General features: G+C 42.8%; 1 protein-coding gene across 7 annotated transcripts in view; it reads left to right on the top strand.

Moving 5' to 3' along the window:
• Nucleotides 1-24,024, top strand: part of TNS1 (tensin 1) — a 564,007-nt gene that overhangs the window by 386,364 nt on the left and 153,619 nt on the right. For all 7 annotated transcript variants that reach the window (XM_083153686.1, XM_083153691.1, XM_083153689.1 and 4 more), the window contains one exon: nt 22,684-22,722. In XM_083153686.1, the coding sequence (XP_083009812.1) occupies nt 22,684-22,722 (39 nt within the window). The remainder of the gene's footprint in view (nt 1-22,683; nt 22,723-24,024) is intronic.

Raw genomic sequence — 24,024 nt, 5'->3', positions numbered from 1 at the left:
GTACAAAAACGGAGTATGTATTGGTGCTTTAATGAACATATTCTTGATGTCCTCTTACTTCTTACTTCTCTAAACATATTTAATAAATGCAATAAGCTATTTTATTAGTTGAATGGTGTAGATCTTTGGTGCTTTTTACTGTATGTCAATCTCATTTTATTGTATGAGAAGAAAGACAAGTGGTTTCAATTATACTGTACAGATGTGATCTGTGTAACAGGATTGCAATGTGTTCATTATGTGTAGCTCTTTTTACTGGAAAAGTGCATACGGATACAAAAGAGTAAATGTCAGTACTGTTTCTATCCCTTCAGTGCTCATTAGTGAAAGCTGCTCTTGCATCTTAATTGAGGACCTCCTTTACTGGAAGGATAATAATGGTGGGGACAGCTGTCACTAAGTGGAGGCATTCTGTGGGCTGATCCAATGTTTGTGATGATGAAGCCTATCACGTCATTAGGAACAAGAGGCGTCACTGAGCCATAAGGCAAGGAATACCATGATCTGCACATATTCATAGGAAATGCATGAATATGTCCCTGAATGCTTTTCCAGACACATGTGGAATTTCCTCTGTATATGTGCAGATGATGGTATTCCTTGCCTAATTTTTTTATTTATTTGCAGTTTCTTATATAGCGCAGCAGATTCCGTTGCGCTTTACAATAGTAGACAGTGATAAAACAAACTGGGTAACAGACAGACTTGGAGGTTAGAGGGCCCTGCTGTAAGCTTACAATCTATAAGGATATAGGAGGGAAACACAAGGACAGGCACCAGTAATAGCATAGCAGTCCCAACAAGTTACAAGTCCAGAAGGGAAGCTATATAATACATAAGTGCCTCAGAGGGTTATGCGTGTAGAACTTAAATATGATAGGCTTGCCTGAAGAGGTGAGTTTTCAGGGAACGCTTGAAAGTTTGGAGGCTAGTGGAGAGTCTTATTGTGCGTGGAAGGGCTTCCATAGGATGGGAGCAGCCCGATGAATGGGAGCTAGTGATCCGCTCAGATGAGAGACGCAAATCTTGTGCAGATCGGAGTGGTCGAGATGGGAGATATTTTGTGATAAGTGCAGAGATATATGCTGGTGCTAATGGCTCAGTGATGCCATGCCTGATGGGCTTAATCATCACTTTACCAGCCTTAATACATCTGCCCCTCGGTCTATCATATTGCCACAGACTGTAATGGGACTTACACACATGTTCCCTGTAGATCACTAGATCGCTTAGAAAATGCCACTACATCGCTCTGTATGTAGGGGCCATAGCCATGGCCGCATTTAACAGGCCGCCCCTAGGCATAATATTGTTGCCTCCTACCCCACCCCCCTGTACCTGCTGATGCAGCTATCCCAGTCGCAGGTCTGGAAAAGGTTCCCTGTCCTCTCCTCCTCCCCAGTTCTGGAGATGTCGCTGCTGCCACTGCAACTAGTGCTCCCAGTCACCTCCACAGCCGCTGCCATAGTACTGCTGGCATATGGAGCAGCAGCCCGGAGCCAGCTGTGGACAAATCAACCTGCAGGCTGCCTGGGAGAAGGGGAGAGTACTGCAGGCTGGACAGCACACAGTTGTTGGCCAGGCCTCCCAGGAATTGGTATTGCCTCATGTTCCCCTTTCTCGGACCCTGTAAGAAAGTGGGATGTGTGCCGTCCATAGGCACGTGCCTAGTGGGAAATCCAGCCCTGGTCATTGCGATATAGATGTGCGGCCTCACTCACAAGTCAGAACTGTTCCATGTCACTGTCTAGTATTGTCACTCTCCTAGTTCCCACCCTGAAATTTAAGCTGGGTTCCTTTGAACTGCATGGAACTTCTGGACAAACGATATAGTGCATACACACTGATCAATATAGTTCAGCGGCCACATCCAGGAGCATGCTGTCACTGACAAGATAGTTAGGATTTGACTGCATGTAAAGATGATATAGTGGGTCGATAATGACCCAAGGGTGTGCCCATCATTAGTGATATATTACATATACACTAATATGCAAAAATGGTACTTGTGAGTTATCCGGGCTGCCGATTTTGTCCTTAAGTTTGGTTAACTTAAGGACACCCGACCGACGCGATGCCCGCGATTTAGCCTCAAATCGGGGGCATCGCGTCGGTCGTGGCCATTATAAGGGGCCGCGACGCGATGCCCACGATTTCCCATAGACAGTAATGTTAAAAGACACGATGGACCCGATTTCCCATAGACAGTAATGTTAAAAGACGCGATGGACCCGATTTCCCATAGACAGCAATGTTAAAATAAAATGACCATGTGAAATTGGCCAATATGTTTTTAAAAAAAATGTTTCATGACCCCCCACCACCGTTAACGCCACCCCGCTATTGACGCCAACCCGAAGCGTGGCGAGCGCAGCGAGCCCGCGAGGGGCGGCGGTACGCGTCCTCCGACCTTTTCATGCCCTACTATCCACTAGGGCGTGGAGAATAGAATAGTGTGGCGAGGGGACGCGGACACCTGTGAAGCCCGCAAGGGCACGCGGATACCTGTGAAGGTGTCCGCGTCCCCTCGCGGGGCTCGCTGCGCTCGCCACGCTTCGGGCTCGGTGGCTCGCTGCGCTCGCCACACTATTCTATTCTCACTCCACGCCCTAGTGGATAGTAGGGCATGAAAAGGTCGGAGGACGCGTACCGCCGCCCCTCGCGGGCTCGCTGCGCTCGCCACGCTTCGGGTTGGCGTCAATAGCGGGGTGGCGTTAACGGAGGTGGGGGGCCATGAAACATTTTTTTTAAAAACATATTGGCCAATTTCACATGGTCATTTTATTTTAACATTGCTGTCTATGGGAAATCGGGTCCATCGCGTCTTTTAACATTACTGTCTATGGGAAATCGGGTCGGAAATCGGGTCCATCGTGTCTTTTAACATTACTGTCTATGGGAAATCGTGGGCATCGCGTCGCGGCTCCTTATAACGGCCACGACCGACGCGATGCCCACGATTTCGGGCGCGATGAAAAAATCGGCAGCCCGGATAACTCACAAGTACCGCAAAAATATATTGTTTGTTTAGAAAAATTGCCAATCCTGGAATCAGGATCCATTGGAAACCCAGGATTTAGGCAAATTTTTGCCGGGATTTGGAGGCTCCAATTTCGGGATTGAAATGCCCATGCACATTTCATCCCTTTCACTCAGCACCAGCAGTACTTGGCTCAGGCACTGCCTGGAAAACGTCATACGGCTGTGTGGCGCGATGTTAGTGGTTATGCTACACAGCCACACACCTGCCCGCCCTCTCCGCTGTCCTCTGCCTGCCCTCTATGCTGCATCCACCTAGTCTGCCATCTCAACCGCGTCTATACGCCTTCTCCACCCGCCTGCTGAAGGACTGCTTCTAAGCAGCTCCCAGCCTGGAGCTGCATCAGGAGGCCAATCCCTGTATCTTGAGATTGACAGTTTTTCAATTATGGGATTGTAAAAATGGCCCAGGATTGGCTTCCCTGGTGCCCAGTTTAACAATGACTTGGAAACATAGATTCAGTCCAAGTTCTGTTTGACTTGGAACATGACAGGCTTACATAAAGGTGTGTGTATGTATGTATGTATGTATGTATGTATGTATGTATGTATGTATCTGCTCATCCACTGTATGCAAACATTTCCCATTTGTATCTATATACAGAGATATGTCTGACTAAAGAATTAGTCCTAACATACCATAGGATTCTATTTATTTGCTATCATGACATTTCACTATCTGACCAGGCATCCACCTGCTTCTAAGCCAATTCTGCATGGAACTAAATGTCACAGCTCACCCTCCTTGTGCACAGCCACAGGGTAGCAGACCATGTTAGTTCCACATATTAGTTGGAAACTTGCAGGATGCTTAAAGTTGTCTACTGGGGAATACTGAAGAGGCAAAGGCTGATTCAGAGTTTTAGACAAGCGACCTTTAAATTGCATGCTGTAAAATAAATGTGTATCTTCTACATGCACTGAAGAGTTGCAGCGCCACTATCCATCTACATGTAGAAGTAGCCGCCATCACTATCGGTGGAGGCTTGCACCAGCCTACCAGTGGTGAAATAGATCCTGAAATTCGATAAATCTCTGCGTATGCTCAATGTGCAGCCCCCGACTCTATCTGCATGCCTACTGCATTCACTCAGAACACTTGCCTTACAGTAATTACTAGCACTCAGTTAATCTTGTTCTGTCGCAAGTGAGATATATACCACTCTGACACATATATAGCTGCTAAGAGTCTTGTGTGCAACTCTAAAATCACAGCTTTTTAAAAAGTTCTCATTTTTCTTCAGAAAAATCTAATATTTATTGCTCAAACACATTTCAGTTCCTTGGTATGAGAAACTGGTGTATGTATGTCTGTCAATGTGAACAAGCAGCTGGGTTATAGCATTAATGTGTAATTTCCCAGAAATCTGTGTATACAGATCAGAAGTCCAGCGCTGCGGCGGGGGCTCCGGGAGGTTTAAGTGCCTTCCATCTAGCGCCCAGAGATGTTGCATTGCCTGGCCAATAGCTGCCTCCTTTTAAAGGCTGCTCATAGGTTGCTGCTAAAACATTCCAAGCCCCCAGAGTCTGTGGCTAGCTGCCAGCACACCCGGGCTATTCCTCCAGGACAGGAGGCCTTAAATGGTAGTGTTTTATCATTACAAACAATATTAGGGAAATGTAAGTCTCTGGGAATGTACAACGAGACAGCAAATCTAGCAAGAACGCCGCTGGTTAACCCTTTCCCTGCCTAGCTGTTAGAGGTGTAACAAGTGACACCTCTCCTTTCTTGTGTGTTGTAAAACAGGGTTGATTTATATTTTTAATACCATTTGAGTATTCCATATCTGTATCTCCAAAAGGTGAAATATTTCAGGTTTTTGTCCATTTAATTTTTTTTTGCTTTTCATACTCATTTGGTCACCTGTGCACCCACGCAATTCATCATTGGGACCAGGAATGCTCAGGAGGTGGACGCTGTGGGACACCATGGGGCACCAAGCTGAAACTGTGTTTGCGGGGCCTCCGGCAGAAACAACTGATTACCACTGACAGACGCGCATGGATGTGGGGACGGCTGGTAACAATTGAATAGCAATAGTGATTGAGTGTAGGCATTGGACAACACTAAATGCGGCATAGCATTGCATCCAGCATTCTCTAGGAGTGCTTGTGTTTACTGAACTTACCCTTAACCAGAGGTTCTGAAACTGGGTCCTCAGGACCCCACACAGTTCACGTTTTCCAGGTCACACTGCAGGTGCACAGGGGCATTCATAACTCATTGACGCATTTTAATAGATCCACAGGTAGAGCTAATTATTTCACTTGTGATTTTGTGAGGAGACCTGCACTTTGTGGGGTCCTGAAGACCGAGTTTGAGAACCTGTGACTTAAGTTAAGTCATAGAGAAATTGGGAGAGGATGTTGGGGAAATTCGGGTTTTTCATTTATAGAAGAAGAATGTATGGGATAACAACAGGTTTTTCCTCTATGGAAATTAATAAGCAGTCCAAAATTTTTTTTTTAATTTGCAAAACATAATTAATATCAGTCCAATCATTGAAATGTAACATTAATAATTAATATTCCCCAGAATGAATGTGATGAGCACCAGACGTGAGAGGGGTCGGGGTGGATGGGTGAGTTCCCTTGGGTCCATTAGCTGGGAGAGGAAGCCACCTGAGAATAACCAACAATTAGTGCACAACTTGCACTTCTCTGCCCTGCTTCTATCAGACAGAAAAAGTTGGCATCAGTCATACTATAATCCTAGATGGCCACTTACTGGCACGTAGTGGTAATTCTCTGTATTGTGATATCAATCCTGGCAGCATTCAAGTGGCAATTCCATTTACATCTGTCATAATACAGCAAACGTCTTCATATTGTGTAATCTCTCGTCTCACTATTCTTGTTGCTTGCCTGCCTACAAACTTTGAGTGTCCAATAGCGAAATAGCTTTTTCTGTGTCCTACCCTCTATAATATACCCAGTGTAATCATCCTCCTCATGAGTAATGAATATAGCAAAAGAGTAATTTGTGTTCATTCTAGCACCTGCCATCCCTGAAAACCCATGCAGTTCCTCTTCCCTGCCTGGGGTGTCGCTGTCTGCTGTGGTGTTTCTAGCACAGGTCTGGTTTTCATAACAGTGCTTATATACAGTCCACATTGTACCATATTTTTTTATTATATGTGTGATATTGATATAGTCAACAATATATGTGCATACTGTCTAGTGTGTCTGCACTCTTGTGGGTCATTAACGTCATCTGAACATGCAGTCAAAAGTTGACTATCTCGTCAATGAAGTCTTGTTCATGGGGGCTGGGTGACGTCATCGTTTACCAATAGCGTTCAGTTTGTATGCACTATATTGTTTGCTGGGAAGCCTTGCCAATATCGTTAATGATATCTCTCCCTGAGCATACTGTATAGTATACCCAGTCTATTCAGCTTAAGTGGTTTATTTCAAATTTTTGGTATGTGCAGTACATATTTGCGTAAATAACACAGACGTAACTTTGCCTAAGCTCGTAGTCTTTTAAAATTTACATTGTATAGAACAGAAGCTTTGCTTTTGGCTTACATCCGCCACACTTGGCCCCAAATGGGCCATAAGCACAAGGACATTTTGTTAACATTTATTTTTATAGGTTTCCTAGAAATAAAAAGTCTTTGCAATGTGTTATTGTGTATAGGATCACATGTTTTTCCAAATATAATTCTGTCTCTTCCTCCACCCCTTGGTTATTTACTATGGAGGACTTTAAGGTGCCCAAGGGGAGGAGTCCAATCTCCAACTTCGATCTGATGCACATGTGACCACAGATCAGATCAGATGTCAAACACATCCGATTTGGCCACTTTCATTCAATTTCTCAGCTCGATCCTTCGGAATCGGGTGAAAATTGGCCAAATTGGATAAGTGTATGGGCAGCTTAGGAAGCGCAGAAATATATTATTTTGTGTTCAGTCTTTGCTATGTGCTTTCTGCATGTTTTCTCTAGACTGACTTGAAAAGATTCTGTAAATGCCGAAAAACATGTATTTATCGTAGTAGTAATGGGCCCCATACATCAGCAATCACAATGAATGGATTTCTAGATCCAGGGATTTTTTGTCCAGATAAATGGATTCTACAATCTATTTGACTTGCCCACACATTACAGATTTATTTCAGTGATCGGCAGATTTTTCCCATCTAAAGATTGCATCTTCATATCTAGAAATTGCCCAATCGATTGTCATTTCAGCTGTTCATAATGTAAATAGATGAAGAAGACGAATTGGGAATGCCCACACATATAAAAACGATCTGCAGATAATACCAGATTATTAAACATGTTTAAAAACCTGATTAAGCAATCGATTGGCGATCCCTATTAATTTTTGATTGGGATTGCCAAAAGGGGGAGCCCACACATCTAAAATTAATTGTGGCAATCATCTCCAGATCTCAGGATTGTCACAATTAATTGCTGATGTATGGGGCCCATAAGACATACTGTACAGCAATAGCGAAGTACATTAGAGAAAAATGCTTGCATGCCTTGGATGAGACCTACAGTTGTAGGCATGATGTAAAAGTGATTTCATTGATTGAATATTGTTTATTATTAGAACTGTTGTTGATTGTAATGTTTGCACTCAATGGGGCAGAGGTATCAACTAGCGTTAAGTGCAGAAATGCACTTAACACTAATTAACTGGGAGGCATTAAGTTTTCCCCAATGTATCACTAGCGCACCTAACGTGCGCTAGTGACAGCCCACCGAGTTACGCTAGGCGGGGCTGTACCCTGCAATACCCCCCAGTGATTGGCGGCCGGGGCGATTTATGAACAGCTTCCCATGCGTTAAATCTGCCCATCCGATTTCGCCAGCTCAGGGCTAGCGTTGTCCTATCCCCCACTGCAGGGACAACGCTAGCCCTGCTGTGGCTCCGTGCTGTGCTGCAGATCTCGTGGTAATAGCATTCCCATTAGAGCCGGCCTGGGGGGAAGCGCTTGGGCTGCCGATAAGGAAAGCCGTTAACACTGGGCATAACGGCTCTCCTTATTGGCTTGGGGGGAAGTTAATACATTTGCCCATAAGGGGTGCCCGCTTCTCCTTGTTATGCAGGAGAAGCATGACCCATTATTTTAAAAACGTTATGGCCGCAATAGTACATCTGCCCCACTATTCAATGTTTATCAATGGAATCGGACCTAATCCATTTCTATAGGATATTTTAAAACCATCCAGTCCGCTTTATACAACTTATTTTAGTATCATACAGCACACCAGGAACCTTTTCATTCTGGTGGAATTAATGCAATAAAGATTACAGTAGCTATCCTTATGTATCAATGCCTATTTCCCTATAGATTGTAAGCCTGAGGGCAGGGCCTTCCTACCTGTTGACTGTCTGTAAATACCCAGTTTGTTGTATCACTGTCTCCTTTTGTAAAGCGCAACGGAATATGCTGCACTATATAAGAAAGTGTTAATAAATAAATAAATAGCGCACACATATTCTGCAGCGCTTTACAGAGAATATTAGAACATCCACATCAGTCCCTGCCCCAGTGGAGCTTACAATCTATATTCCCTACCACATGTACACGCACACTCATTCATTCTAGGGTTAATTTTTGTTAGGAGCCAAATAACCTACCAGTATATATTTGGAATGTGGGAGGAAACCAGAGTACCCGGAGGAAACCCACGAAAGTACGGGGAGAATATACAAACTCTCCCACCAAGTTAGAGCCATGGTGGGACTCAAACCCATGACCTCTGTGCCGTGAGGCAGTAATGCTAACCATTACACCATCCCTACTGCTGTATAGAGACATGCTGCAAAAATAATCCAAAATATTTCTCTGAGGCATTTTGTGTATTTGTAAATTTGGCTTGTGAAGCATTTTTATTATTTTTATGAACAACTGAAAGTGAATAATAAATCAAGAGTTGGTGAATATAAATGTGCAGGTGACAGATCCCCTCACTTACTGCATGCGAAGCTGTGTCTGTATTTCTGTCTTCCTCCAGGCATCTTCTTTATTGCTTCTTGTTAATGTGTACTGCTGTGCTGTGTACAGTCATAATGGTTTTTATCCACTACAGAAAATAGACCCATGAGTGCTTTCAGGTGGGCGCGATATAGAACTCACGGCGTAGACCGGGCATTGGGGCAGGAGCGTTAGAGAGCAGCAAGAAATGGAGTCAACATATGCCCCCAGATTTTGTATAAATATAATGATTTTGATTTGTAAGTAGATCTTTAAAATGTAATGTTCTATTTACTCGTAAAAAGCTGAAACTATTTTTTTTATATATATATATATTTTCAGTGCCACCATTTCATTTATGTAATTTGATCTTGTTTTTTTTTTAAAGGCTGCTATTCTGAGCTGAGCATTCCTGTCACACTATTTGTGTAAGCGCTAGGTCTCGGTGTGGGCTGTTAGGTCTACACCAACTAGGTCGACAAGCATTGGGTTGACACCACAAGGTCGACAGGACATTAGGTCGACAGTCAAAAGGTCAACATGGGGTTTTTCACTGTTTTTTTTTTTTACCCAAATATCAACACAGTCAACATGGACACAGTTTGAAGTGCACCGCATCCCCTCGCTTCGCTCACTTGCTATGCTCGCCATATTATTTTATTCTACCACCATGCCCTAGTGGATGATTGGGCATGACATACTGCCTGCTGGCACATGTCGGCTCAAAAAAACAGTGAAAAACCCCATGTCGACCTTTTGACTGTCGACCTAGCCCATGTCGACCTAATGCTTGTGTCGACCTAAAACCATGTCGACCTTGCTGCCTGTTGACCTAGTGGTGTTGACCCAATGCTTGTTGACCTAGTGTGTGTAGACCTAATGACCGTATCCCTCTGTGTGTTGCTCCACCTGCATTTATAAATCGAGAGTGATAAAATCATCAGTAACTTTTGCAGAGTGATAAAATCATCTGCAACAGTTTTTTTAGAAACGTCTACTGTATAGTATGCACTATAGTATTAAGCAAACACATACTTCACATATAAAATTGTCCAGTGATGAAGGAGAAATACAGTACAGATGTTTCCACATTCACCTATCCCGAATATACCGCCCAAAGGCCTTACTATGGAAGTGAGTTGCTAGTTCTTGTGTAAGGGCTGTTTCACACAGTACGGTTCCTGCCGCACGGTGAAATCCCGTACGGTCAGGGAGCCGCGCCGCACTCAGAATTTTATAATGGCAGGGTTGGCCACAGCCCGGCAGCCGTCCCTTCCAGTGGGGGGATCCGGCTGCAGCCGTGCGGCCGGGCCGTGGCCGTCCCGTGTGAATGGACACAATAGTGTCCATTCACAACTGCTGAGTGCGGCACGGCTCCCTGGCCGTACGGGATTTCACCGTGCGGCAGGAACCGTACTGTGTGAAACAGCCCTAACTCTTCTTGCCCTACTGTAGCACATCAAGTTCCTAATCATTTGTGAGCCCTCCCGGGGAGCTACCAGGGAAATCATGTCCGACTTTTCCTTCGGACAAGTCGGCCTAAGGTATGGGGGCCGACACACCAGGAGACTGCACTGATTCATCTTATATGTGACGCTTGTATATCTGTGTGCGACTGTCTCTATATGAAGCATGGAAATAATCAGATGTGGGTTAAAGCAGAGACCACTTCTTTGTAGCACTTTGCAGATTTATTTATTTATTTACAGTTTCTTATATAGCGCAGCAGATTCCGTTGCGCTTTACAATAGTAGACAGTGATAAGACAAACTGGGTAACAACAGACAGACTTGGAGGTAGGAGGGCCCTGCTGCAAGCTTACAATCTATAGGGATATAGGGGGGAAACATAAGGACAGGCACCAGTAATAGCATAGCAGTTACAAGTCCAGAAGGGAAGCTATATAATACATAAGTGCCTCGGAGGGTTATGCATGTAGAACTTAAATATGATAGGCTTGCCTGAAGAGGTGAGTTTTCAGGGAACACTTGAAAGTTTGGAGACTGGTGGAGAGTCTTAATGTGCGTGGAAGGGCATTCCATAGGATGGGAGCAGCCCGATAAAAGTCCTGTAATAATGAATGGGAGCTAGTGATCCGTGCAGAAGAGAGACGCAGATCTTGTGTAGAGCGTAGTGGTCGAGATGGGAGATATTTTGTGATAAGTGCAGAGATATATGCTGGTGCAGTATGGTTAATAGCTTTATAAGCAAGTAGAAGTGTTTTATATTGAATACGGTAATATGCAGGCAACCAATGGAGGGACTGGCAGAGCGTATCAGCAGACAATGAGCGTCTTGCAAGGAAGATCAGCCTAGCAGCAGCATTTAAAATTGATTGCAGTGGTGAGAGTCTGTTCTTGGGAAGACCAGTTAGGAGACTATTGCAATAATCAATGCGGGATATAATGAGTGCATGGATAAGAGATTTGGTAGTGTCTTGTGTGAGATAGGGTCGTATTTTGGATATGTTTTTTAGATGCATGTAACATGATTTGGAGACAGATTGAATGTGGGGAAGAAAGGACAGTTCAGAGTCGAGGATGACCCCTAAGCAACGAGCTTGTGGGGTAGGGTAGATTGTCGAGTTGTCAACAGCGATGGAGATGTCAGGATGGTAACTGTTCTTAGTTGGCGGCAATATAAGTAATTCCGTTTTGGAAATATTGAGTTTAAGTTGGCGACAAGACATCCAAGATGAGATGGCAGAGAGACAATCAGAAACTCGACCCAAAACCACTGGTGACAACTCTGGGGTTGATAGATAGATTTGAGTATCATCAGCATACAAGTGATACTGAAATCCGAAAGAGCTGATTAGTTTGCCAAGAGAGGAGGTATAGATTGAGAAGAGCAAAGGACCTAAGACTGAACCTTGCGGAACTCCGACTGACAGAGGTAATGAAGAGGAAGTAGAGTTAGAGAAGCGAACACTGAAAGAGCGATCAGATAGGTAAGATGTGAACCAGGAAAGGGCTGTATCATTAAGACCTAGGGAGTGTAGTGTTTGTAAGATTCAGAGTCTCAGGGCCAGATGTATCAAGCTTCAAAAAGTGATCAAATAGAGAGTGATAAACAGCCAGCCAATCTGCTCATAACTGGTATTTTACAGGCTGGGTTTAAAAAATGACAGATAGGAACTGATTGTCTGGTTATTTATCACTCGCAACTTTATCACTTTTTGAAGTTTGATACATCTGGGCCTCAGTCATATAACAATTATTCAGCGCAGTCTTCTGGTGCATCTTACGCTGTGTACACACCTGAGATATATGTCGGTGGACCCACTAACAGAGCAGCAGATTCAGGTAAATACACACACTCACTGATTGGCTGCTCAATGTGTCGTTTTGGACAGACATTTGTATTTGCATGTCCAGCAGTTAAGTCAGCCCCTGCTTTAAGTGTATGGGCGGTCAGTGGACTGTCAGTACAGACAGCTAGATGCGCCAATATATATTTAGAACTGTTGATAATTTTCTGTGCTGCACAGCCAACGTGATAGGTCTGTAAATTAATTAAGATGCGAAAGATGCTCAGCGCAAGCAGAGGTGCACATGACCTGCAGCAATAGTGTATACAAACAGCTGTACCTGGGAGGCAGAGAATCTAACTTGAATAAACTATTCTATTTTTATGACGTGATGCCCTAGGAATGTCTGATTTGTTCTTATGCGACTGGTCTGGATTTGTTTTTCTCTTGTCCTACACTCTGCGGTCATATTGTGTACTTTAGAGACTATTCATAGACAACAAAGTCTGTCTATCCCCGGTATAGAACTAGTCCCATATTCAATCCTAATGATCTACTTCTGATGCAATCATTTGGATAGATGAAATAGTATCGTTTAGAAGCCATCCCCTATATCACTATAGGAAATTGTAAAAAATGATCTAATCATTTAGTATGATGATGATACTATTAATAGTTTATTCCCCCAAGATCTCCAGTGTTAAGGTGCGTACACACTGCTGCAATTTGTCATGAAATCGCTGGCAAAATGGTCGCTCAGTGACCATATTGCCAGTAATTTCATTTGCAGCCAGCGATACATGCCTGTGAGCGCGCTCCCGCGGCCAGCCCTTCATGGTCGCTGGTCGCAGGAGCTTGCTCCTCCGATTCTCCCCCAAAATTGCTGGTCGCTGGTGCACAAAGCACTGTGCACCAGCGACAAGCGACACCTGCTAGTCCAGCGCTGGCCGTTTCACCGCCCACCCGCCGTGTCACCGCCCACCCGCCGTGTCACGGAGCCAGCCCCGGCTTCTACAGTACCTCCGCTCCGTTTCTCTGCCCGCGCTTACAGCAGCATCTCCCCCCATCAGCACGCTAGTCCTGACTCCTGCACAGCCGCACTATTACGTGCATAGGCTGTAGTAGATGGCATTGGTGTTGGGCAGCATGATTATGTTCATGCTGCCCATCGATGGTGATTTGCACCATCGGTGGGCAGCATGAGCATTACCATGCTGCCCCACACCAATACTATGTGACATAAAAAAAAAATGAAGGGGCATTGGTGTGCGGCAGCATGATTATGTTCATGCTGCCCATCGATGGTGATTTGCACCATCGGTGGGCAGCATGAGCATTACCATGCTGCCCCACACCAATAGTATGTGAACTCATTTTAAATGAAGGGGGCATTGGTGTCGGGGGGGCAGGGGCCGCACGGCCGTCTTGTGCCCCCACACCCCTGGCAGGAGCGGGGCAGATTATCCTGCCCCTACAAAGATGACCCCTGCTACATCTGTATATACACCATATACACTTTTATTCCCTTCCAGAAGGACTTCCCACAACCCATGTCAATCATAAATGAATTTAAATAGGGGGTAAAAAAAATCTAGTCAAAATTGCTAGCAATTTTCAGGGAAAATTGCTGGTCCCTCTGAAAAACTGGACACTGAGCAATATATTGCTGAGAAATATATTGCGGAGATATATTGCAAGTACACTGAGCAATATATTACTCAGCAATATATTGCAAGCAATATATTGCTAGCAATATATCTCCCCCGTGTGTACACACCATTAGAACTTGTCCTTCTGTGTCCTGATTTGTGCTTTTTCTGGTGGAATGTACAGGGGTGGGTGAATACAATTGACCTTTGTGTATCTAGATTATAGTCTGAGGCTTCTATTTCAAACTTCAATATAGCTAATTACTGAATGTGAAGATATTACTTCCTGCACAGGATGATGTACGACCCTTGGACCTCAGGCAGGACTGAACATTGCAGAAACAAGGCCTGAGGCCAGTTTATCTATATGAAATAAATTGCGGTTATACTGTATATCAGTAAAGCATGTTTTAGCAAAATCTGATAACATTTCTCCTCAAATTGCAGTACTTGTCCTATGCAATGCTCTGTTGTGTGGGTGACAGTACAGCCTGATCAGGCAACCAAAGTTCATTTTTAGTCTGCACCTGCCACAGATTTTATGTATTACTAGTTACTGTACTAGTCAAAATAACAGAACAAATGCCTGGTACACACCAGGACGACTAGGGCCGATCCCCTCAATCTAGATCCAATTCCGACCAATTGGATGTAGATTGTAGGTAGATTGGGCCCTTTTTTTCCCTGTTCTGGTCCGACCCAGATCCGATGCGCGGCCCCGCGGGTCGGTCGGTCGTTATTCAGATCCTACCTGCTGCAGGTAGGATCTGAAGAACGACCATACAGCCGGGTGCCGGTCGCCATCGGATCGGACGATCGGACGAGACACTGACGACCCGCTCACGATGTGCATCGTGAGCGGGTCGTCGTGGTGTGTACCCTACATAAGTAACCATAATATCAGCACCAGCTGTACACGCCTGTCCGGAGCTACTGTACGCTTGAATTGCTCATTCCAGCGCCATCTAGTCCCTCCCATACAGTTGAGGAGTAGCATTAGCCTTTTACTATATATAATGATTAAATTAAAGGGACCAGATGCTCTAAGCTTCAAAAGTGATAAAATGGAGAGTGATAAACCACCAGCCAATCAGCTCCTGTCTGACATTTTTCAAACACAGCCTGTGACATGGCAGGTAGGAGCTGATTGGCTGGCGGTTTATCACTCTCCATTTTATCACTGTTGAAGCTTAGTGCATCCTGCCCACAATGACATACACATTTTCTATACACAACTTACTTCTGGGTGAATGAGAGCACATCACTATTTGTCCCAATTCGGCTCTGTGCAGTCAGGTTACATTTAACAACCAGGTAGTGTATGATTTGCATTCAGAAATGTCCAAGTTTCATCTGAGACTGGATTCTCAACATGAAACTATTTCAGGTTTTACTATTTGGAGGAGATTGATTTTGTCTGGTTCCGGTTGGCAGATCTATAGTGTGTAGACAGTCAATAGGTCTACCCCAAAAGGTCATCAGGGTCAAGAAGTGGACATGAAAAAGGTTGACATGCAATAGGTGAACAGGGTCAGAGGGTCAACATGAAAAAGGTAGACACAATAAAAGGGCGACATGAGTTTTTCATGATTTTTTTTAAATCCAGTTTGTTCTTACTTCACCATCCATATTGTCATAGAGGGGAATATAATAGTGTGCTGAGCATATCGAGGCCCCAAGCTCGACGAGTGAATGCAATCTAATGGGGGTCTATGTCGAAAGTTGTTGACACTGACACCAAAAAAGTAAAAACTCATTGAGCTATATTTTTCATGTCGACCTTTTGGGATTTAAATCCTGTACAAGAGATGAGTAACTGCCGTTTTTGACCACGTATGTACAGAATTACAGATGTTGGGAATTAAACCAAGCGTACAGAATATGGACACTTGTAAAAACAAATATTATATATATATACTGAAATGCATTGAGAAATCTTTCAAATCTGGGACACCTCTTTGGAATCAGAGGCAGCTGGCTATTGAGATTAAAGTACATTATACAGTATGTTCTGTAGTGTTCTGAATTGCCATTCTAGAATAAAGATGTGCAGATCTGGAACAGTGAATGATAAATTGGCTCTTTGGCAATAAATCTCTTGTACACAGAAAACATCACTATGAGATCACTTTGACAAGTGTTTCATACGGCTATTGACATTTTAATTAGAACTGGCATGTCATAGGTCAGGCTGTAGATGACACTTGTAAGTTAGAATCCTACTGATGAATTCTGAGGCCATTCCAATCCCGAACTTGTACTCTACATATAGGACGTGACATGCAGTTCATATGATGTTTGTTTAATTATTTTATAAAAACAGATATTTTTTGTTTTAAACATTGACTCTGGACCTTTTATATAATGAGGGCACAGATGAAGGGTCCATACAGAAGTACTACTTTGAATAATTAGTTGTGATGAGGGGGCTCATGGAGACCCACCGAAAGAAAGGAGAGTTTTTAATAGCTTGAAAATTACTTTGGTAGTGTCCATTATGCATCTGACTAGCAAACATGGCCTTTGTGACAACTTATAGCCACAGACTTCCCCATGGTGAATGTAGTCATGAATATTAATATGTTTGTGGTGTTTGCAATGTGCTGTGTACCGGTAGTTAAATGTACCTACTGTCTGGTGCCAGACAGACATCTTTGCATAACAATGGTGCTTTTTCTTAGAGCATTACATAATATTTTATTCTTCATTATACTTGTTACCAAAAAATATATTGATCACTGTCATATTAGCTCTTTCATTACTATCATACACATGAGCAGGACAGTCAATAGGTTTTGTGAATCACTAATTGTAATTTAAAGGTGTTCTTACTTCATATCACCACTGGAGTGCAATTTGTGTTTTTTTATTTTTATTTTGGTGAATAAAATAAATGCACATTGTTTAATTAGAACAGTTGGTTAGCTGCAGGCTCCTGGCTAATGTATTGCTCAGCTGCAGAAATATGTGGCTGCAACTGTGTGTATAATATCAGTGTAGACATTATATGACTACGGTAATCTCTCAGGATGCTGAATATAATTGTAAGTGGGGTGTAACTAAAACAAATGCTGACATTCTTTCCATAATATGATGTGAAAGTTACATTAATTACATATTGAACAGGGCACCAGGGCACAAGGAACCTGTGTAAGATCACCATCTTGTGGCCAATATAGATTATTACAGGCTTTTTTTTGTAGCACTATTTTGTGTGCCTTGTATTTTAATGAAGTGGCTTTTTTTAGGGCCAGATTAGCTCTAGCCTCTAGCCCCAGGCCCCCAAATAAAAAAGCTTACCCTCCATGATGGAATTATGATGACTGACAGCTTGCCACGCAGTAGGCCATAAATCATTAGTCCATTTCCCCTCCCTCCCACATGGCACTGACCACACCCACACAGTACATAAATATGGGAGGATCATGTGTGCATGCCACTTGATGCATGGCTATGCCTCTTTGGCATACACATTGTTAAGCACATCATATCACAAGGAAATTCAACTACTTGTACCAATGGTCACTTCACTGAGGCATGAGGCACAATGTACCTTATGGTTGAGTGTTGCGTCTTGTTCTAGTGAAATTCTGAATATAAAATAAATCTAATATAAATGTCGGATTTAATATGTTAAATGCAATATAATCACATATTTTCTTATTTTTAAGTTTTTACTTACAGGATATATATGCATCTTTGCAAATGAGTGGACATTTCTAACTTTTACTCTTGCACATTGGAGAACCTTATTATAGCCTTCTGCTATTGCTTGTATTCGACTTGTCTTTGACATCGGAACAATGGTGAGCAAGCAGTTTCCAATATTACCACATCATTTGGAAAATGCCCCAACACGCAGAGGCCAATAATAGACATATTCAGACCACATTCATCAATATGTCTGATAATGAGCTTATTAATTTAGATCATATTCGGGCTAACCATTTGTCCACAAAGTATATCATTGGGTTATTTGTCAATTATGACCACATATAATATATATATACATACATAACATGTATTTCCGGCTTTCCGCACTGTCCAGAGCTGACCAGCACTGTGAGGCATTGCAGACTCGATTATACTGGAGAAATCATCCAAAACAATGGCTAACTGATGGACATAAACATATTCTTAATACAGAACTCAGATTGGCTTTTAAAAAGAATCCCCTCTGCAGTCATGTTTTTTGGCCAATACTTTGGGATTGGAGCGCCATGATTTGTGGCAGCCCCACGAGTAAAGAAAATAATAATTGCTATTTGTGTGTGTGTGTGTGTGTGTGTGTATATAAACAGTGTATGTATGTGTGTGTTTATCTATCTATCTATCTATCTATCTATCTATCTATCTATATATATATATATATATATATATATATATATATATATATATATATATATATATATATATATATTCCTCAATTCTGTGTATTATAATTTTAAAAACATTGGTACTTGTTTCCTAGCACGGCCACAACGATTTAGATCGTTGTGGTCGGAAGATAAAAAATCGGATCGATCGCATCGCATGCGATTTGGTCGCATGCGATGCGACCGATCCGACCGACCGATTTTTCACCCGATTTATTTTTTTTTTTCACCTGATTATTTTCAATTGCCCCCCCAAATGTTACTAAGTGGGCTAGACCCCACGATAGACGTCAACCCGAAGCGTGGCGAGCGCAGCGAGCCCGCGAGGGGCGGCGGTGCGCGTCCTCCGACCTTTTCATTCCCCTACTATCCACTAGGGCGTGGAGTGAGAATAGAATAGTGTGGCGAGCGCAGCGAGCCACCGAGCCCGAAGCGTGGCGAGCGGACGCGTATAACTTCACAGGTATACGCGTCCCCTCGCGGGGCTCGCTGAGCTCGCCACGCTTCGGGCTCGGTGGCTCGCTGCGCTCGCCACACTATTCTATTCTCACTCCACGCCCTAGTGGATAGTAGGGGAATGAAAAGGTCGGAGGACGCGCACCGCCGCCCGTCGCGGGCTCGCTGCGCTCGCCACGCTTCGGGTTGACGTCTATCGTGGGGTCATGGCGGGCACATAAAAAATGTGAAATGGGTCATATTGGCCCATTTCACCTTTTTTTATCATTTTTCCCTATGTGAGATGGACTTAATCAAGTCCATCTCATCTTGTGCCATTATAATGGCACAAGACCGACGCGATCCTCCCGATTTCAATGTTAAAAGATTTTTTAACATTGAAGTCTATGGAAAAATCGGGTCAATCGGTCGGTCGCATCGCGGCCGATTTTAATTGGTCGCGACCGACCGATTGACCCGATTTCTGTCATTCAAAGGGAAAAAATTGTAAAAAATCGGCCACATCGTGAGGATCGTGTCCCTTAATTAAGAGCCACGATCACTCACGATTGTGGCCGTTCTAGGAAACAAGTACCAAAACATTTATTCAAATGGAAGTAGACAATAGGTAAATATTGGCTTTATTTTATATTCGCATGAATTGGCCATTTCAAGGCCTGGCTTTTTGTCTGGGGAGCACCAGTGATGGGAGAAAGGAGATCTCTGCTGAGACTGGATGATCAGCCCTGCGTGACATTACTGTCTTTCGCTAGATTACTGAGATAAAAGACAGCCCTGTGCAGTCTCTCTATCCCTGTGCCAACCGCAGAGCCAGACCGGAATTAAATTACGCTGTTTCCATATTATCATTGATGCACTACTAGGCCCCAGAGATCAGAACTGTCTCTGCCTGGGAGCTGAGAGGACAAACAGACTGATTCTTAATCTAGTTACACAGATCAATTTACAGTCAGGCCCCCAGATTGCCAAATACATCCCAAGTTTATGCCCCTAAAGATGCATCTTTTTACCTTTTTCATCATTTATTTCAATTCCACAGATAACTGGCTGCAGCTTGATGAGCCTTAAGTATAGGAAAGCATTAAATTGTTCTAATAATCCCAGCATATTTAGTACATCAGTACGGATATTATTTATTATGAAAAGCTTTTGCTTCAATGCTACATTTGTGCTCAGAATGACTAAAAGATTAAGTGGAAACCTCAAAAAACCTAAAAGCTAATCAAGATTTAGTTTTTGGGGTGGAAGTAGATGACTAAAGTCAAAGCACAAAGATCATCTGGCATTCAAACAATGCGTCGAGCAGGAGAGCATCTCACACGCAGGCTGTTTGTTCCAGGGGTAAGAGAGCGCTAAGGGGAGGGGCTTTGACAACCTAAGCAAGATAACGGACGTCCTGCACGGACTGATAAACGCATTGGTTGACCCACTGGTATTACTTTGCATTTCATAATACCTAGAATTTAGTTTTGAGTGGAATTCAGTTTAAAAATAACTATCCTGAGTAAAAATAAGCACATAGGGGGGTATTCAATACCCAGGCACAACTGTCGGGACGTCCTGGCAGTCATGACCCTGGCCCATTCTCAGCCTGCTTGTCTGTTTATCGGCAAAAAAGGGGCGTTGTTGCATAAACGGCAGTTCAAAATACGGCCGTGATATTGACAATCCACGGTTGTTCTCTGCAAAACGGGCCCAACAGCTTTTAAAGTCTGGTCCATTCTGCCGAGATGCCTCTTCAATGCTGTTGCGAAAGACAGCATTGAATTGGCACCCGCCGCTATTTACCCCTTCGGTGGGGATTGAATACCTCCAATTGTTTTGTTAAAATTATTTATTTTTCAATTTGGTTTTATTATAATTACTTTTTTAAATGATTCCTAGATCTTCCAGAGTATCGCATTAGCTTAGGAGTACCATTAAGCTGTTCTAGTGCCGTTTTTTGTGTTTGTGTCAACCAAAAGCGGATTGTTCTCTATGTCAAAAGTTCTCACTGCTGGTTTTCAAGGTTATATTCATAGAACCAACATTTATTTTAGTGACCCTGGTAAATAAATAACCAGCTGGTCCATGTGCTGTATACTTCACTCTATGGTTCCTGCTATATTTCCTGAATCCAAGAAAAGATGTCTGTCTATAATAAATCTATAAAATATTGATCGAATACATTTAAAGGGAGGGACAATATACTGAAAAGTGAATACTTATTAGATTTTGGGGTATATTTTTGTAAAACAAAGTAAAGCCTTTTACACACGCCTAGATTTGCTTTAGATTTGATGTTAGATTCGATTTTCTATTAGATCTGGCATTAGATCATCCCATTCGATTTGGCATTAGATCTGTACTTTTACATTCGATTAGATTTTGATTTCACAGTGTAGGCACAATGTACTCATTCGATTTACTGGATCGAATTCGAGATTTCCTTGGCTGCACAGTAGACTTTTCTATTCGATTTTGAGAAAACGGGAGCGCGCATCAAATCGAATGCAGTGTCCTAAAAACCATTCGATGTGGATTCGATTTTGCTTCTATAAGCAAAATCGAATCGAAAACAGGGAAAAATCTAAGCATGTGTACACCACTTAAGTCTGATCTAGTACATAAGCCATTTGCTATCACAGTGACAATTAATACATGTAATTGTTCCTGGACCACCAAACCAGGGAATCATTGCAAGTGGCATGAGGCCACTTATTTATTTATTTATTAACAGTTTCTTATATAGTGCAGCATATTACGTTGCGTTTTACAAAAGGGACAGTGATACAACAAAACAGGGTATTTACAGACAGTCAAAATGTAGGAGGGCCCTGCTCGCAAGCTTACAATCTATAGGGTTGCAGTGGTTCCCTGGGTTGGTGGTCCAGGAACAATTACATTTATTTGTTGGCAATGTAATAGGCAAAACTAGTCCCTCACCACATAACGAAACCCAAGGATGACCTATAAATACAATTTACTGCATTTAATATAAATTCTGAATCTCTCCATAAGAAATTTTGGGCCATGGAGTACTGCGAAACAAGTCTATGATTTTACTTTGTTCCAATTTCTGGTTGCTGTTTGTATTTAAGTCTATTGCTAATAGATTATTGTTAGTAAATATAAAACATTGTTGAGATAATAACATTTTTTTTGGGCTGCCCAACAGAGCAATTCAATTGTTTTTGCCGATGGGCCCAAATGCCATAGTCTCCTCAATTTCTGGTCCCACCCTCCTGAGGTGGTGAGCAGAAATTGATGGGTTATGGTACAGGGTGAACACCAAATGGTCAACAGTGACAAGGTTGACATAGACAAGTGACAAGGTTGACACAGGCAAAAAGGTTGACATGGAAATTGCCGACACATGTAAAAGTTGCTATGTTTTAAAGAAAAAAAACGTTGGTGTCAATTAATAATTTTCATCACCTGAATTCCAAATTCGTATTTAATAATTTGCCATGCTTCAGGCCAGCTGCCTTGCACTGTGCTGTTGCACTCGGCAAACCTTACCGTTCCCAATCGGTGTCCATGTGAAAGAAAGAAAAAAAAATCCACCTCATGTCAACCTTTTCATGTGTCTTTTGTCTGTGTTGACCATGTCAGTGTTGACCATATGGTGTCAACCTATGGTCCAGGAATACTTTGATACATTAGATGGGATTAGCTATTTTGTGCAGCTAAAACCTGTATTTTTGGGCAAACACAAAGTAATGGACGTCTGCAGCAGTTACAGCAGATCAGAGTAACAATTGAATAGCTTTTTATGCACCCAGATGTTATTGCGTCCCATTTGATGTAATATTAGTTTATTTCTGTGGCATTTAGCATATAACTCTTACTTTATTGGTTGCTTTCAGACCATGTTATGAATGAGCCAAGTTTCCCCTCAATACAGAACGTTACAGTAACTTGACATGTTTATGTTGCATATACATGTATTTATGTGAAGCGTGAGATTTGTAATCTCGTTTTCCTCTCTTTGCAGATTGCGTCCCCCTGCACCCCACGTGTCAATTACGAGCTAGTAAGTGTACTCTATATTCTTTATAGGAATGTTCTAGTTTTGTAGTAACCTATCACTGTTCACAGAGCCGGCCCTAGCCTAAATGACGCCCTAGGCAAGATTTTGGCTGGTGCCCCCTAGCACCGCCATTAGTTCCGCCTCTGACCCTGCTCCCCTTTCCCAGCACCATCAACCCTGATCATAGCAGTCATAATTTTGGTGCTCCTACCCGAATTATTTTAAATAGAAACAGTGCACACATTTGGTGCACAGCCCAAAAAGGGTGTGTTCTTGCTGGGAAGGGGCATGACCACACAATTTTACTCCCAATTCAAATTATGCCAGACAGTAGTGCAACTTTATTCACATTATATCATGCGATGGTGTCCCTTATTCACACATCACACTGTAGTACCACTTTACCTTATATACATTACTCCTCACATTATTCACATTATACCCTTACAAAAAAATCCTGAGAAAATATTCTATTTTAACCACCTCCATGGTCACACTGCAACCCAGCACAAAGCAGTGTGTGCTGGGCAGAGGAGAAGAGCAGCAGCTGCTGCTGTCACTTAAGTGGAGAGGGCCCGGGGCCCCCACTGGGCCCTCCCATCAGACTTTGGCGTGGGTAATTTGTACCCCCTACCCCTTTCTCACAGCACCCCTGATAATACCACACAGTAATGCCCCTTACACATGACACACATTATTAATGTCCTTATACACATGACACACATAATGCCTCTTACACATATGTTGCACATTATTAATGCCCTTATACACATGACACACATAAAGCCTGTTACACATATGTCACACATTATTAATGCATTTATACATGACACACATAATGCCCCTTACACATATGCCGAACACTATTGCACAACCAACCCACCCGCAGACAGCACTCACACAGCCGCTAACACTGTGACCTCTGCCTCTGCTTGGATACAGACAGTGCTATTTTTCAGCAGGAACCAGCAGGAACTCAGTTCCTGAACCTCTAATTAAATATGACATCATCAGGAACTGAAAATCTACTTTCCATAAGATAAGTGTTATTTAATGTCACCTGGGAGTGCCTTTGTTTCTAAATACAATATATACATCTATCCCTCTATCCCTCTCTCTATTATAAATATATATTTTTTATTTAATTGATTCATCCCCAGACCTAGAGTTCCTGGACCTATTTTTCCAGAAAAATAGTACTGGATACAGATGTTTCCTCATACATCTTGCCTCAATAGGCCATGCAGCTCCTGTCCAGTTCTGCTAATGTTGGGGGCTTTTTTTTGCTGAAAATTCGTCTTCTTT

The sequence above is a fragment of the Crinia signifera genome, chromosome 7 (assembly GCF_055691185.1).
Source record: "Crinia signifera chromosome 7, ASM5569118v1, whole genome shotgun sequence".
Taxonomy (NCBI): domain Eukaryota; kingdom Metazoa; phylum Chordata; class Amphibia; order Anura; family Myobatrachidae; genus Crinia; species Crinia signifera.
Note: the sequence above shows the minus strand (reverse complement) of the source record. Positions and strands in the feature narration are given on the sequence as shown.